The 17273-nt window shown below is 46.3% G+C and overlaps 1 protein-coding gene across 1 annotated transcript; it reads right to left on the minus strand.

Moving 5' to 3' along the window:
- Nucleotides 1-230: 230 nt before the first annotated feature.
- Nucleotides 231-17015, minus strand: ENTPD6 (ectonucleoside triphosphate diphosphohydrolase 6). The gene is made up of 14 exons (XM_074578765.1): nucleotides 16935-17015; nucleotides 14633-14973; nucleotides 13190-13266; nucleotides 12247-12390; nucleotides 10395-10470; nucleotides 8757-8792; nucleotides 7508-7596; nucleotides 6072-6151; nucleotides 5066-5130; nucleotides 4611-4712; nucleotides 3997-4137; nucleotides 3079-3135; nucleotides 1859-1971; nucleotides 231-1681 (listed from the first exon to the last, which is right to left on the minus strand). Exons 2-14 carry the CDS (start codon nucleotides 14889-14891, stop codon nucleotides 1592-1594), a joined length of 1329 nt encoding a protein of 442 aa, XP_074434866.1. The 5' UTR covers nucleotides 14892-14973; nucleotides 16935-17015; the 3' UTR covers nucleotides 231-1591.
- Between the last annotated feature and the right edge of the window lie 258 nt (nucleotides 17016-17273).

The raw sequence follows: 17273 nt of genomic DNA on the forward strand, positions 1-17273 counted from the left end.
GACAGCGTGAGGGGATGGGAGTGACTTGAGGGGAGAGGGATGGCATGGGGAACAGGGATGGCATGGGGAACAGGGATGGCATGGGGAACAGGGATGGCATCTAGGGCAGTGACAGTGCGAGGGGAGGGGAATGGCTTGAGGAAACAGGGATGGCATCGGAACACTCATTTCTCAATGCACCCACGCTGCAGGCTCTGGCACTAAAAGCCACACCACCACCACCATGACACTTTCATTTTAAATTGGGGTTTTATTATCAGCACAGCGGGGTTCAAGTGTCCCCTGTACACTCAGCTGCAGAGGCAGCGGCCATGCAACACCGCAGGCCACCGTGCCACATCTCGCTGCCCCAGGGAAGGGACCAGGCTGTGGCCACAAGCCCACGCGTCGGGACATGCACTGCGGGCTCTCCGGGAGGCTGGGCTCTTTTGCACCCCCAAAAGACCACTGGGGCCTGCTCTAAACATCCACACGAATACAACACAATTCCACAGTGAGATTACAAATAGCGCAGCACGTCCTCTCCAGCTCCTGCTGCCTCCGAGATCACTTCCAGCCGGTGTACAGTTCAGTGTTGGAGTGGTGCATTGCAGCTACCCTGCCACGGCTCAGTGCAACCACAATACATTCATTTTTCAGTGAGATGGCGTCTGCAGGAAGCGGCACCCAAACCACCATGTAAAATGCATTCATCCCAGGCCCTGCACCAACCTTGCCAAGGCACAACTGTCTGTGAGGTCCAATAAGCCGTGCTCAGGGTTTATTTTTGTGGCTGCATCTTGTTCATCAATCTTTCCCTGACCGACTCTGTAACTGTCAAATCCATCATTAGCCCTGTACCTCCCAGGCCTTGCTCATCTAGATCCGGCAAATCTGATGTTGTCTTCTACCATCCATCTCCCAACAGCCAGGGAACCAACATCAGGCTGTACAGGGCATACAGGCTCCAATTCGTGCCTCTAAGTCCATATTCCAGTTTCTAGCGTGCTCCTGAGCTTTGCTCGTTCAGCAAGTGGAAAGCCGGGATGAGACTTTCACGCTGCATTTCAAAGCTGCTGCCTGTCAGGAGCACATCTGTGTAAATGCACTGTCTCTGCATACGCACACACACAAAAGTTCACCCTCAAACACGGAAGTAGTAAAATAAAAATCATCACGAAAAAATGCTGACAAACAGGAAAAAAACCACCCTGAAATCAGGAGGGTAAAGAGTTCCTTCTGGAGCGACCATTTCCTACAGTGACTTCGGCACAGTACAAGCACACAGTACAGGCATGTTTTAAAAAGGTGTGTTTTTCTCATAGAGATCATAGATGTCCTGCCGAGTCCTGGTTTTCCTTCAACAATGATCAAGTTTTACATCAAGTTGACTGCAGACGCTGTCAAATCAAGGCTCATTCTTTAGATACTGCACTCTGCACTATAAAAAAGAGCGAGTGATGGAGGGGACTTGGCAGGGGGTGAGAGGAAAGGGGCCTAGATGATGATGACCTCCTAAAGGACTCCGGAAGCCAAAAGCAGGCCCTTCAACAGATTCTTCCACATTGAGCTTCCAAAAACTGAGATTCCCAAAAGTCACCTTCAAGGAGCTTTAGTACTGCAGCCTATTGAGTGAGTCGATGTAATGAAAAGTGGCTCCCAATGCCCAGCTCGTTTCAACATTGTCAATTTTCCGGGCAAGCTGGGAAAAAATATAAATAATCAAATGAAAAGGTTAAAACACAGTGTACCATCCAACCTCAATCACAGAGCATGTGTTGTAGCAAGAAGGCAAATCAAGGACCGAGGCACTGGCATGACAACTGCTGCCTCGGCACCCTCCTGCCCGCTCTCCCCAACAATCCATTTTGTGCATCACCTTAAAGACTTGGTTCTTCGGGAAGCCCAGCTCTTGCAGGAGGAAGGTGATGTACGTGAGGTCCATGCAGAGAAATGGGCTGCTTCCGGGGCTGATTTCCATGGTCTTGCATACTAAGGAGAAAGAAAACAGTGTCTGAATGCACACTGTGGGCTCAGGCCTAGCATCAGCCCAGCTTTGAAAAACCTCAAATGAATCCATAAAACACCTCTTGTCGGTTGAGTTGCGCAGTGACGGAACCCGTTACAATGGGGTTGAAATGACACGCACGCAACAGCAGAAGCAGAAAAGCTTTGGGACACTGGGAAGGAAGATCAAGGCCTTCTGCCTCTCCCCTAAGACAGCTGAGGTTCTTGTATCTCTCCAGGAAAGGATGAAAAGGGCCTCCAACTTTTCTTCTATCTACTACAAGCCTTTAAAAATCTGGGCAACCTCAGGCGTGTCATGTTTCTCGAGCATAAGCACTCAACAAATGTTGACAAAACCAAAGGAAAAAAAACAAGACAAAAGACAAGACAAACGAAAAAGGAAAGACAAACGAAAAAGGAAAGACAAACGAAAAAGGAAAGACAAACGAAAAAGGAAAGACAAACGAAATAAACCCCACTTCCTTTCTCAGGATGAATTACACAAAAATCAGAGCTGCAACAACTGTTCAGTCATTCATAAAGCTTAACAAAAAGCCCATGTCAATTCGATCAAAGCCTGAGTTCGTGGTATTAAGAAAAGAATGTTTACATTTGTAAATCTGCACAAGCAGTTCTCTGTGCAGCTGATGAAGTGAAATGCTATGAACTGGTTTTCCCCCTTTTCCGATTAACAATCAAGCATGTGAACAAACCTTGAGACAAAAAAGAAAAAATTAACTAGACGAGAACAGGTTATCCTAACAGGATGAGAACCCCCACATCAGTTCTGAAAGCATGATTTCAGGACAACTGTTAGCTGGCAAGTTTATTAGTAATTCTTGAGAGAGTTTTGAAATATAAGTATTATAAGATGTGCCTTATGTGGGCTGCAAAAGCAAGAATTAATATATAAATAGTTGAGATTTTCAGAAATAATCAGAAACATTGGTAAGATGCTGTGGAGAGAGGTGCTCAAGAGAGGTGCTCAATATTTACTTCAAAGTATCAGGCTTGTTAGCATGTCACACATTTGCCACCCGAGTATGAATTTACACGCAATTACGAGCGTTTGTTTGATTGTATTTTACTCACCGTATTTAGCTGCAATTTCGAAGTCACCGACAGTTAAGCTTCCTCCTTTTTCTTTATCTGAAAGAAAAAAACAACAACGTGGTCTTTTATGGTTTTTGTATAAAGGCAATTGCAGATTCAAGTCATAACAGTTGTTTGGAAATCAAACCTTGAGCCACTGAAACCAATGACAAAGCTCACATTTGCTTTAAAGGTGAAAGAAGCTTTAAAGGATTCTTAATATAGATTGAAAAGCCTTGTTTTATGATGAACTTTTAGCCTCGTTTCCTCAAGAAACATAGTTTACAGACTCTCCCACCTTGTCCCCAAGTCTGTGCTGCCTGAACACCTTTGACCAGATCTGACAGGGCAGTGGTGCTGTCCCAACATATTAACTCTGATATTATTTGTAAAACAAAGTGGCTGAGGAGGGGGGTGTGTGTGTTTGTCCCAGCTAGCTTGAGTTCTCATCACCTGCTTTCTAGCGCTGAACACAACAGCCTTCTGTGCACCAGCATAGCACTGGAAAAGAGAGGAGATACATTCTGAACACATGTGGAATTATCTGGAAATCTTCATTCCATCTAAAAAGGTCAGTGAAGCAAAACACACAGCCCGAGATCACTTTGCTGCTTTACCGCCCGAGAAGTTTGTTTATCGTTATGAGGGCTTTTTTTCTATTTTGGATTGTAGAGTTAATCAGACAACAACGATTTCTGAAATGCAGACAGTTTGGTTACAAAAACATTACCAGAAGTTGCAGTCCCTTCTCCATAGAAATTAAACAGCATTCAATACCCAGTCGAGACCAGAGCTGACAGCAGTATAACAATAGACTAAGTTCCGTGACAGCTTAGCGAAGCACCACGATGTGTACAAGTGCCACCATTTCTTCTGCAACTTGTCATTTAAAATGAAACGAAACAGGAGCAAACGTACCTATGAGACCAACCTCTGCTGCAAGGTCATAGTAGTAGGAGAAAGTGTAAAAATCCAAGTCCTTCACTTCCTCAGCTTTATGCACTTTTTTGTAGAGCATCTTTGCCACTTTGTTAGAACAAGTCTCATACAGAGGCTCACCTAAAAGAAGGCAAAGAAACCCAGCACATTATAGGCAGAGAGTTAAATATACATAAAATTTATTTAGGATCTGCCAGGAAACAGGCTCCCTTTTGCACAATAGCACTTCATAAGCTCTTCGCAGAGAACTGAAATCTCCATCTTCTTCCAGTGGCAACACTTACGTCCTCAGGTTGGGACTAAGCATGCAACAGATCAGAGAAGGACAGCATCATTTGAGGCAGATGGATTTTGAAAGACCTGTTTAGGGATTGCTCAACTCCATCTGCATTACTAGTAGCAGCTTTACTGACTGGACAGACGCACCATGGCACGAGGGGGAAGAGCTGCAGAATCTCTTTAACAGCACGTCAAGAGGAGCCAGACAGAACAGTAAAAAGAGAATCCAGTGTCTCTGCAAGAGGCTGAGAGCATATCAGTTACTCTCCTAATAGCATGCTGGCCTAGATAGGAAGAGTGATAAATCACTATACCTGCCTTCTGTCCTTTAATTTTGTACACTATCTCAGCATGTTGCCATTCAGATTTGAAGCCAGGTGGTAAACAAGGGCTGATCAATTCCTCCCCTTCTCCTACTGCAGAAGTAAACCGAAGCCACATTAGGGAAAAACATACGGAGTTAATTGCAGATCCCTCACCCCCAGCCCTGCTCCATACAGTCCCACAGCCTCAGCGAGGCACCTCCAAGCCCCGGTCATGGCTCAGATGTCCCACGCCCCGCCAGGGCTGGCAAGAATCCAGGCCTCCTGGGATCTAGCAGTGTCACCTCCTGCACTTGTCTCAAATGCACCCAGCCACGGTGACAGGAGTCCACATACCACTCAGGAACCTGGAGCCCAGTGGGAGGGGGGCAGACAACTCCTCCCCCCACAACAGGGCTACGTACCCTAAGCTCAGAGCCAAGACTTGAGGAGTGCCCATAACTTACAGGGTTTTCCCTCAACTCCTCCTAAAATGGCGAGCCTTGCTGACATCAGCCCGAGTCCCAGGTAACTGCAAAGGGATAAAAGCCTCCGTGAACAATGAAAACATCCTTCCTCTGATACTCCACTGACAACTTAGTTGGGACATGCCAATCTCCTCTACATGGTCCCAGCAAAATGGCTCGCGTCGGCAGCTAATGCATGTAAGTGGGACAGTGTGACAACCCACTCTCGTATTACCCTTACACCCAAAAGGATAATCTCTCTTTGAAAAAGCACAGGCGATAGCTGTCAACGGTAATCTGTCTCTCGAAGAACTGGGAACGCCAAAGGCATCCCCCTAACATTTCTCCTACCTTCCTCAAAGGCAGCACAGCCTCTAGCATACAGAATTGATTCCTTTTTGAGCCCAAACACACCTCACAGCAAACAGGTGGGAAGGAGCTGCTTCCCTCTGCCAAAACACTGGGAGCTGGGGAAGACAGCGAGGAGGAAGGAATGGCAGAGTCAAAGCGTTATGAACTGACTGCAACCCCCATTCATCCTCCTGCGCCGCTCAGCAGCGAGGCCGAAGAAGAGTTTGGAGTGAAGCTGAGCCTGGGAAGCAGGAAGAGGTGGCTGGAATGATTCTGATGGAATGGTTTTGATTTTGTTCTTATTTCTCATTATCCTACTGTTCAATTGGCAATAAATTAAATTAAATTCTCTAAGCTGAGTCTGTTTTGCCCATGACAGTAACTGGTAAGTGACCTCCCTGTCCTTACCTTTACCCACGAGCTTTTTGTCATATTTTCTTCCCCCTGTCCTGTTGATGGAAGGGGAGTGATAGAGTGGCTTGGTGGGCACCTGGCGGGGCAGCCAAGGTTAATCCACCACAATGACGTGGCTCAGGTTTCTCTGCTTCTTCCCAGGACCCATTTGCAAGGACCCCACTTCAGCAGAACACCTAGATCTCACTGGCTTCGTAGAAAGCTTCTATCTCTACAGCATGCTCTCCTTCCCACAACCAACCTGTACGAATACAGCTTGTAGGTGTTGTTAAACATCTGAAATGAAGTTGTATGGCCAGCTGGTGATGTCTGGAGAGTTGCCTGGAGGGAGAAAAAGGTGTCATTGCAAGGTTTCGGCCAGCAGCCATCAACAACACAATCCTCCAAAACATTAGGAAAAAAATGAAACGATCCTAGCATGGTTCAGAGAATGATGAATTTGCAAGTATTCTGATTTGACCACTGATACACAAGACAACCACAAAAGCTGGAGCTAAAATAGCGTCAGTCTAAAGTGGTTATATTTCTATTTGTATCCACAACAAATTGGTGCATAACACAATCATTTTATTTAAAAAGAAACCCTTATTCCAGCTCTTAACTGCTTTTGTCAAGAGGCTACAGCAGCTGCCTCTTCTCTATTTACTAGGGAAGACTGTGTACAAAATAATATGAAAGCCAGGCACGCATTCACTTCCTACTCAAGTGAATTCAGCTGTGAACTTCCCCAAGCTAGAGGAAAAGCACGTCACTGCGCTTGCCAAGGAACAGAGTGAGGACCAGCCTGCAGTCTGAAGAAATGAAAGGGTAATAATTATCCAAAGCACTTTGCAGCCTCTTCCCCAAGTGCACCAGCACGGCTAGCACGTTAGTGGGGAGCAAAGCTCAGGCCACGATGCTATTCACGCTGTTCATATCTTAACACCACCTCTAAGACCAGAATTTCCACATCCTGGGCTCTTCGCATCCCCTGTCATTCTGCTCTAAGAGCACAATGCTTTGATTAGCCCAGGCTGGGACACAAGATACAGCATCCCAACCCTCTGCTTTTGTGCAGCTTTACTATGAACAGCGTCTCTGCTCAGGCCAGAGCCTTACAATTCCACATCCACAGGGCTTAACGCTCACAGAACACCTATAAAAATGCCACAACAGGAAGCCGAAATGACAAACACCAGCATGTATTTTTTACCGCATAATAACAGTTGTTTCTTAGAAAGCGTTCATTTGCATCTGAGTGAATTCAGGAAAACCAGAAACAAGGATTGAGAAGGGATCTTACTGTGTTCTTAAAACCCAATACAGGCCAGATGTTGGACTTGAATTCATTAACAGCATTGCCTTTGAGTTCTTCATTACAAGCAGCACAAACTAAGAGCCAAGGATTAAGGCGCTCAGGGAAAGACTGCATTTTCCTCAAGATAAAGCAGCCCTGGCTGATTCACCACATACACCACCGACCCGTGGAGTTGGAGTAAGAGGACTGACAAAGCGTTGTGAATGTCTCCATGACTGACTATAACAAGGCAGATGTTACCAAGTGACCTGGGTTGTTCCATCAGAAGCGTGGCTTCACGTCACACTGACATACTCTTGGTCTGTTTCCAAGGGAAGCAAATCTGAGCAGTTACCGATTTCTGCACCAGCATTTCCCAACAGTGTGCACGATCACATTACCTCAGTGCGTGGAAGGAAGGTGATCTGTGTTGATCCACCACCCAAATCCAGCATCCCTACACTTCTCTTCTGCGGATCATCTAGGCTACCTGAAATGTGTGACAGAACAGAGAAAGCCATGGTGGGCTCTGTGAGAAACCGGCTAGGGACAAAATCAGAAGTACAGTAGTAAAGAAAGAGGACAATCTAACTCCATCTGTCAGCTTCCATCCAGCACCAAATTATACCGTCATCTACTGGGCACTTATTTTGGCTTTATCAGGGTTACTTGAAAATCTTCAAGTGACAATTTCTCTTATTTCTCTGGTGGCTGTTCATGCCCTAATTTCAGCAGCTTTGGTTATTGGAATCCTAAACGTTTTTCAGTGGATGCAAGGACTCTTTTGCAAACTCTACTCTGGTAACCACTTTGTAACAGAGAGGAATGTGGTTTTCTTGGCCACCTCTCCCTGATCCCTTAGTGATATTTTGCAGATTCCTATGGCCAAGGGGATGACAGACTGAAAAGCGCTGGCCTAAGAGACTCTTGGAATTTTTCCTGCTGCCAGCCCAGACCTCTCTTCCATTTAAATCCAGTTTTTCTCATCCTTCAAATACACCCTCCTGACAAGATTAGTTTATGCCAACTATCTCGGTGCACCTCATGATAGCTGATGTTTGAAGATCTCTGACCTTTCTGATATTTGCTGTGAGCATAAAAAGCTTTAGAGCACTTGTGGTATAGCTCTACCCACTGTGTGTGCTCCACAGAGCGCTCGGATGGCAGACTGCTTGGCTTATTGTCAGAGAGGGTTTCAGCTTGTTTTTTTCTTTACTCTTCAGCTACCCTTTTCTAACTCATCAGTGTAAACACTTGTGGTATTTCTACGTTATAAATCTGTAAGGAAGTAGCATAGCACTTTCTTTCACTCTGTGCAGCTGCCAAGCACATCTAGAATATCCACATTAAAAATTTAGCCAGAGCTAGTGGCAGCCTCTAAAAAGGAATAAAATGCTCTGGTACCCTACAGGGAATTGAAAGAAAGGCTACATTAAACACCTAGGAAAGGGGATTAAAGTCCTCACTCTGTCAAGTAAATGGCCAAATGACTTAAATAGGCCAGGCCATAACCAATGCTGACTTATTCCCAGACCCTTCTTTCTCCCACTCCACCCCAATGAATAAGCAAATCCCACACAGGAGCAGAAAACGGCATGAATTTCACAGCATCCGTCATATCTTAATGCACATGCTTGTGTACACACTTACCTGTTAAAAAATTTATTGTGATCCAGGCTGAAATACCTAATAAGAAAAAAATTCAGAAGACGTGCTGTTAGATCGTACCATTTCATTTTGTCTAACAACAGTAACAACTAAGGTGAGCCATATTACAAGGTCTTCCTGCTTCAGGATCTGTTTAGCTGGAGGCATTTTAAAGTTTCCTCATTCAGTTTAACTGCACCATCTAAACAAAATAATCAGCAAACCAGAGCTTGTCATCCAACAACAAAGACACCAGAAACCATCTGCCACAAGCTCCCCCGTCCCCTTTTCACAAATGGAGGACTTCTAATACAAAGTCTCCAAAGGATGTCTAGCTGAGAGCTAAGCAAGAAGGACCTTCAAGAAGGGTGAACAGGACTGGCTCTGCTGAGCTCCCCTGACACACCTTGCCCCAAAGCCAGTGATTCCACAACTGTCAACAGCTGTCAAAACCCAAGATCAGATACATTAAACGAAGAGAATGACCTTCTATACCAGACCTTATGCGATATTTGTGAGAGAAGCCCCATATATGAAACGCCTAGAGAGCTTTGTATTTTGCAGGTCAAAAACTTAGGCGAGAAGTCACAAAGGCTTCAGACCTTCACTAAAAGACAAGGAAATGACTGCCACTCACATTGTTCGTGCCCCAGGAAAACATCCACTGGTAGGGCTTTTGTTTGATGTCAGGCATTCGATTTTCCTTTTGAATACTTAGAATTTTCATCTTTTCAGTGTTGCAATTTTTCCTATTTTCCTCTAAGCATTTTTGTGAGCCACACTGTTTCTGTCCTTTTCTTGCTTTATAAACCTTTTCTCCATAAATTAGATGAGTTAGTGGGCCTTATGTTAACAAATTCAAATATTTATCCATGGGGTTAAAACTCAAGGCATGCTAGGGAACACGGTCCAGTTCAACCCTTGGCTGAACCAATGTTGTCACTGCTATTAATGATTGTAAAACAAAACAAAAAGAAGAATTACGACGTCTTTCTTCCATTAAGCAGTAAAAAAGAAACTCATAAACAGCTCCAAACAGCTCCAGCTATTTCAAATCTTGGTTTCTAAGCAGACTTAAACCACATCTCAATACTCAGTTACTTAGAATTTAGACATGTTTCTTCAAATTATTTTAAATCCATACTGACTCTGGGTTCTGTCCTCAGCATTTTTTGATAAGCATCAACTTACCTCAGCCTGTATTTTCTTCTCTACATAACATTTTTTGAGACTGAATTCACAATCACACTCATTAGATAAGTTATAATTAACATTATGACCAAATATTTCCAGAAAGCTCTGATGAGCACTGTCAAGAGCAGGGTGTGCAAAACCCATTGTTGAACACCATCTCAACAAGCAGATAATTCAGAAATGTTTCCAGAAGCGCTGACTGCACAGTGGCTTCCTGGTGATCCCACAGGAACTGCCCAGTACTCAGAGCTTTAAAAATCAGGACAGAGTTCAGGACTTCTAATCGGAAAACGCAGCACAAGATCTCTTTGGCAGGCACTGCCTGAGGCAGCGTAAAAACTGTGTCAAACCCGCTGCTTGTGAGTTCCCACTACAGTGACTGGGGACTTGTCACAGCACAGCAGGAATCTCCAGGATTGCAGAAGGGGTCTCCACAAGTCAGCCTACCTTCATCGGTTCCATTCATTATTGACACGCAGTTGTCCCTCACAAAGAAGGGGGAGGCCTGAAAAATCTCCTTCACCTGTAGTTCAAATAAAAGCTAGATTCAGAGAAATCTTTTTTTCAGCTGGAAAGCAAGTGTTTTTTTAAAACTCCAGTTTCACACAACCGCTCCTCTTCTTGGGCCAGATCCTGACTGCTGCTCACCACTTTGTTTGAAGTACAAGAGCCCAATAAGCATCAGCCTGCACTTTGCTATAAAAGGTCAGTGATTTACATGCTGGCTCTGCAGTTTGGTGCAGAGACAGGGATGGATGTGTGGGTCTTCAAGCATGAAGGCTGCTCAGAAATGCCATTAACAAGGGATGGACACGGGTAGGGAAGGGAACTCATTTTACTTTGCTGCAATTGGTGAGCCACAGCGTATTATATATGCACGGGAGAGGCAGGAGATAAACACCCTGACTTCCAGCAATGCCCCAGGGAATGGCTTTTTTAACAGGAGCATGTTGGCTGTTGGAGGTCCTCTACACTACATCCTACATGAGGCAGCAAACCCCTAGATTTCCAGAGTCCTCTAAAGCAACAACTGCAGCAGTTCCAGCTGAAATTCAGCGTGGAAAAGAACAGGCCAGCTTACAGGGAGCAGAGAACAATACAGACATGGGTTTCGACCACACCACATTTCTTCCTTTCAATTATTGCTTAGAAAAAGACTACGCTTAGTGCACACTTAAACTTTTCCTGCAGCAGAAAGGTCTAGAATATAACATTTTGTTTATTTTTATAATATTTTAAAATATTAAACACATTTGACATGCCTATAAATACAATTTACGTTATTTCCAATCAATATGAAGGAGTAACCATGCAGCAGGAGGCTGATAACACGACCAATCAAATAGCAGAGAGCTTTTCTCAAAATAGCAGCATCCTGGTCAAAACCACCAACAAACACCCTCAGTAAGAACAAGCCTGTGGTGACTGGTAGGAGTGTCTCATTACACTCGTTACATTATATGTCATCAGGCTGCATCAGAAGCAGCGTGGCCAGCAAGTCCAGGGAGGTCATTCTGCCCCTCTGCTCCGCTCTGGTGAGACCCCACCTGGGGTACCTCATCCAGCTCTGGAGCCCTCAGCGCAGGAAAGAAACGGACCTGTTGGAGCGGGTCCAGAGGAGGGCCACGAAGATGAAGAGAGGCTGGAGGGAGCACCTCTGCTACGAGGACAGGCTGAGAGAGTTGGGGCTGTTCAGCCTGGAGAAGAAAAGGCTCCAGGGAGACCTTATAGCAGCCTTCCAGTACCTGGAGGGGGCCTACAGGAAAGATGGGGAGGGACTTTTTATGGGACATGTGGTGATAGGATGAGAGATAATAGCTTCAACCTGGAAGAGGGGAGATTTAGATTAGATACCAGGAAGAAATTTTTTAGTCTGAGGGTGGTGAGGCACTGGAAGAGGTTGCCCAGGGAAGCTGTGGCTGCCCCATCCCTGGAAGTGTTCGAGGCCAGGCTGGATGGGGCTTTGAGCAGCCTGGTCTAGTGGGAGGTGTCTCTGCCCAGGGCAGGGGGGTTGCAACTAGATGATCTTTAAGGTCCCTTCCAACTCAAACCGTCCTATGATTCTATCATTCTATGATCTCCAGGCTTATTCGGAGCTGTCGTCATCCCTCTGTGCTTGTACTCACGCAACTTCACCCCCCAACGCTACTTGAGATGAGTTGGCTCGGCACTGCTTTCAGGGTTAAATCATAGGAATGGCTCATGTACATCAAGATAAAGGAGTATGTACCTTACACAGAAGGGACCAAATTTTGCTGTAAAGTTTCTGGAAAGCAAGCTGTAAGACAAGAAATAGTACCTTATCCAGCAGCTTCTGAGCTTTCTCTCCCGGCAGCAACCGTAGGCCAGCTGTGGCTTTCAGGACCAGAGGAGTAAACTTCCACAGCTCCATAGGAACTTCCTTCTTCGCCACCTCCAGGAGCTCTTTTATTCCCTGGCCGCTCTGTGAGCGGAGAAAGAACAAAAAAAGGCATCTTAGAAACTCTTTAGATTTGCCTTTCTTGAAGGGCAAAAGAGCGATCAGAAGTATGATTCACTGTCAGTGTGGAATGGAGACAAGTGAATATCACAAGGGGTCAGGAGAAGGTGGAGGACTCACTGTCTCCTACAGTGTGAGACCTGGTGGATGTAACGCGGATTATCCAGCAACAGGTTAAAAACAAACAGGAAGAGTCACTTTTTCAAACAGTCACACACAACTCTCTGCCACTGAATGTTTTGGCTACAAAAGTCTCAAAAGGCAGTATGACAAATCCTTGGGAAAAAAAAAGGCCTTTGGAAACAGTAAAACACTATGAGCTGGGTGTAAGTCTGGCCCCGGAAGCCCCTAAATCCCTGCGAGCCAGAAGGTGAGGGAGATGGGAGAAAAGTCACTTAGCACTTGGCCTGTTAGACTCTCTTTCTGATAACCCAATTCCTTTCACTTCTGGAGAAGGCTCTGCTCCAATCCAACACAGCTCTTGTGTCATTTTCTTAAGCTCATCAAAATTCTTAAGACAGTGATAGGAAAAACATCCACTGTGCTTAATTAACAGCATCACCAAGCAGAACTAGATGCCTTCTGTTGCTCGCTCCTCTGCACATTGACCAACTTTTACTGTGGGCTTGTATCATTCGGAGACACTTCCCTGAACTGAGACAGTTCAGCAGCGTACCGCACCACAGCAAGATGTGATTTGCAGGACATATCACAACAGGAGGTTTTGGGGCACAAACTTTTACAGTAACAGAAACAAAATTACCTTTTCGACATCATCGGCATATGCGGACAGACCTGGCTTCAGTGCTTTAAACGTCTCATGGGTTAATTTGGGAGTCTCTGTTCAAAAGCAGTATTCCAAAATCAGTAACGGTACAAATAATTTCGCATACTCAAAAACATTTTACAAATTACATCATTATGTGCTAATGGAAGTCAATTGAAGCCTCTGTCTAATGAACTATCAGCAGCCACTTGACCTTTAAATACAACCCCTGCTACAGCTCCTGAGAAAACCATTTAGAAAAGTCATGACTGTTTTTCAGGTGCTGGTGTCCACTATGCACCTATTTTTCATGCTCATCAGACAATCACCGCATGGGCGCAAGTTCTCTTTGAGCCCTTACACCTGCCATGTGCAGCTTTCCAAACTGCACCAGTAACCACACGTTTCAGCATGCTCTGTTCTGGCTAAACTTGACTCCAGCAAAACTCAGTGAAAGCTTGGCCACCACCTTCAATGGCAGTAGAGGGAGCCAGCCCTTCGTATTTTGGGAACCTGCAGCATAGACAACCTATATATGAACCTGCGGGCAAGACAACACGAGCTTGACAATATCCTCCTCCTGTACTCAACTACACTCCATGAAGCTTCCTGCAATATATTCCGAAATTGTGTTTAAAGAGAAGCAGGCAAGGAAGAAGCAAAGACTTGGGAATATACTGAAGGAAGGAAATTCACGGACTGTTGTTTAACACCTTTGGTGGCTAAGCCTTGCAGTAGCCCATTCTGCAAACCTAAGGTGCTCCCCACAGGCCAATCACCCCATACACCACACTGCTAATCCTTAAAACCATCCTCAGATCACCTACTAACAGCATCTACATGGGTTCTTTCATCTTTAAGAGTTTCACAACTAGGAGCCGACAACACCTAAACAAATTAAGCTTATGACTCCAGAGGAAAACTTGAGCTTTTTTTGAACGCTTCTGTCTTGCTTCTCAGCAATGCTTTCTGTCCAGGTGCAATACACAGCAATTTAAATCAAACAGTGAAGTTCCGCCATTTAAATCCAACACTGAAGTCAAGAATGCACTAAAGCCGACTGCAGAGAAAAGCAGCTTGCTGCCAGGAACTGGAGACAGTGAACAACCTCATGGTGAAAATCTGGGGGAATGAGGCAGTTTGAATTCATAATCCTCTCTTCCATCAAGCAGTGTGATGAAAAACTGCTCTTCTTCAAGGCACCATTCTAAAGGTACAGCTGCTATTTAGTTCACATTCTGACATTACAGCATTTTCTCCTCATTGAATTTTTTCATAATTTCATCCAAACCCACATGCTTCAATCATAGTACACTTCCTGATGGCTCTGTAGAAAGAGATGAAGCATGTTTGTTCAAGTAATCCCTAGAAAAGAACCATCAATAATCTGCTCTAGATGCTATGGAAGACTTAATCTGTCATGTAATGAGCAGGCCATACCTTTTGGCTGCTGCGTAAATTTAAAAATATGGATGCGAGTTCCTGTGCTTCCTGCGTCAAACATAATTCCATAGAAGACTGAGGGATCTGTGGTCACTGCCTGATGGTGCAGTTTGTCTCCCCTGCTTTCAGCAATTCCTTCTGTTGCTCCCACGACTGGTTTGGAATCCAAGTGCCATTTTATGTATGCAACATAAAAAGCTATGCACGCCAAAATCCCAAAAGCGAAGAACCGCTTTGATATCTTCATGGCTTCCATTTATCAGATATTTTGTTTCTTCCCTTTAGCAAATGTTCTATTTCTTGTCCTTCACACAGAACAGGTGTTTCCCACATCACTCCTATAACCAACAGAAAAGAAAAGATATGTTTTATTTTCTAAACCTGCTGGAAGGATCTAAGAGTATGATGGTTACTTGATATGGGACTTACAGGGATAAACTTGACTTGAGCGTTAGTTAAATATTTAAGTGTTGGTTGCTTTAGATCTGTGATAAGAAAGTTGGGCATAAGAGTCAAAGTAAGCAGTATGTCACTGCAACAAACAGCCGGGTAAAACAACTTACACACAGGGAGTGACAGACTACTGCTGGCAAGTAAAAGGATTTATGCCTGCAGCTCCTTCAGCATCTGGAGTAAGGCTGAGATATCAGCTGCTGTCTTCAGCGCTCAAATCTATCTCAACTAACCCAGGGAAACTTGCAGTTAAATGCTTACATTTATTCCAGTAGGACAATGTAGAATCCTGCATTCAAAAAATCTGGGATTCACCTGCAAACCACTTGTAAAATTGGACCTAGCAGCAAAATCCCTCTCTCCCATGTTGCTGGTCCTAACCATCAAATGCCTCCACGGCTGCTGGATGCCTATGAGACTGCACACTACTCTCCCAATCGTTCAGAAGGAACATATCCATCCTTCTTCAGCATGTCACTGAGCTCTACAGCTAATTTTAAGACATGAAGCTGCACGAACCTTCTCTTCCCCATTGCTACTGAGGCCTAAGAAGGAATAAGAAGAGAACTAAGACGGAGAGTTCAGAGAAGCTAAATAAATTGAGGTAGGAAGGGACCTCAAGAGGTCTCTCATCCAAACTCCTGCTCAAAGCACAGGCAGCTACGGGGACCCACCATGACGCCCAGGGCTATATCCACCTGCATCTTGAAAACCTACAAGGATGGATATGCCACAGCCTCTCTGGGCAACCCAAATCATCTGCAGGTATCTTTGTTAGTTCCTGGATGGTGAAGGTCCCAGAAGACTGGACAAGGGCAATTTAATATCAGTGTTTAAAAGGCAAGACGGAAGATCCAGGGAATTAGAGTGACCTCCCCAGCTCCAATACCAGGAAAGAAACCACAACGCAGGAAATCCGCCAGCACCCACACAACATCATCCAGATGATTAAAAAACAGTCAGCAGTGATTTACGGGGAGCAAATTACATTATACCTTTCTTTTTTTTTGATAGCGTAATGAAGAAGAGAAAGCAAACCAACTGATGAAGTTGACTTAAGGTTTTGACGCATATGTGATCTGTGGGGGATACGAATTCAGGAGGCGTACAGAGGGGGAGGAATCCAAACTCAAGGTGATTACGGAGTATTGCCAAAAACAGGCAAGGCAAAGTTTTACAAAAATGGAGGAAAGCAACACCACAGGCACAAATACACATGAAGAACCAATCGGCGTAGGGGAAAAGGAACCGTAGGCTGCCATGAAACAGAAATCGGGGAGATGGCATTGCGAAAAATGGAAAAAAATCTTTCCGGCTTTTATCAGCAGGCACGGGGATGTAGGTGGCAATTAGTGCACATATACGGGGCGATTACTCCCGCCTCCCCGGTGCCAGCAAGGCCCCGAATGGCCCCCACGGCAGCTACCCCAGAGCTCAAAGCAGGCCACGGCAGGAAAGCGGCAGGAACCGGACGGTCCTTGGAGGAGACAGAAGCCTCCGCCGCGGGAAAGGGGAGGCTGGAGGGACGGGGAGGGGGATGGAGGAGCAGCAGCCTGCCGGCACAAACCCCCTAACCCCCATTTTCCTGAAGAGAACCGGGATTAATTCTTCCGCCTGCGCGGCCGAGGGCGGGCGGTGCTCTGCGGCAGCCAGGTGCCAGGCCGCGGCACAGGCCGGCGGGCAGCCCGGCTCTGCGCGGTCCCGGCCCGGCCCGGCCCGGCCCGGCCCACCCCACCCCACCCCACCCCACCCCACCCCACCCGCCGCCATCGCGCCCCCTCACACGCGGATCTCCGCGCCCGCCGTGCCCCCCCGCCCGGTACGCGGCACAGTTCCCGCCACCCACCCGCACTCACGCCGCCACCGGCCCCGCCATGGCGACGCCGCCGCCCCGCCCCTCCCGCTGCGCAGGCGCCGTTCGGGCTGCACCGCCTCCGCGCCCCGTCCCGTCGTACTCCCGGCGGGGCGAGGGGTAGCGCCCGGGGCCTGGGACAGGCCTCGGCGCCGGGGGTTCCTCCGTGAGGAGAGGCCGGACGCGTCCGGTTCCCCAGGGCCGGTTCCCCTCGCGAGGCCCGTCGGAGCCCCTCAGTGGTGGGTTCCCGAAGGGCCAACCGTATCGCGGGCTGCATCAGAAGCAGCGTGGCCAGCAGGTCCAGGGAGGTCATTCTGCCCCTCTGCTCCGCTC

The sequence above is a fragment of the Larus michahellis genome, chromosome 3, assembly GCF_964199755.1.
Source record: "Larus michahellis chromosome 3, bLarMic1.1, whole genome shotgun sequence".
In the NCBI taxonomy this organism is placed as follows: Eukaryota; Metazoa; Chordata; class Aves; order Charadriiformes; family Laridae; genus Larus; species Larus michahellis.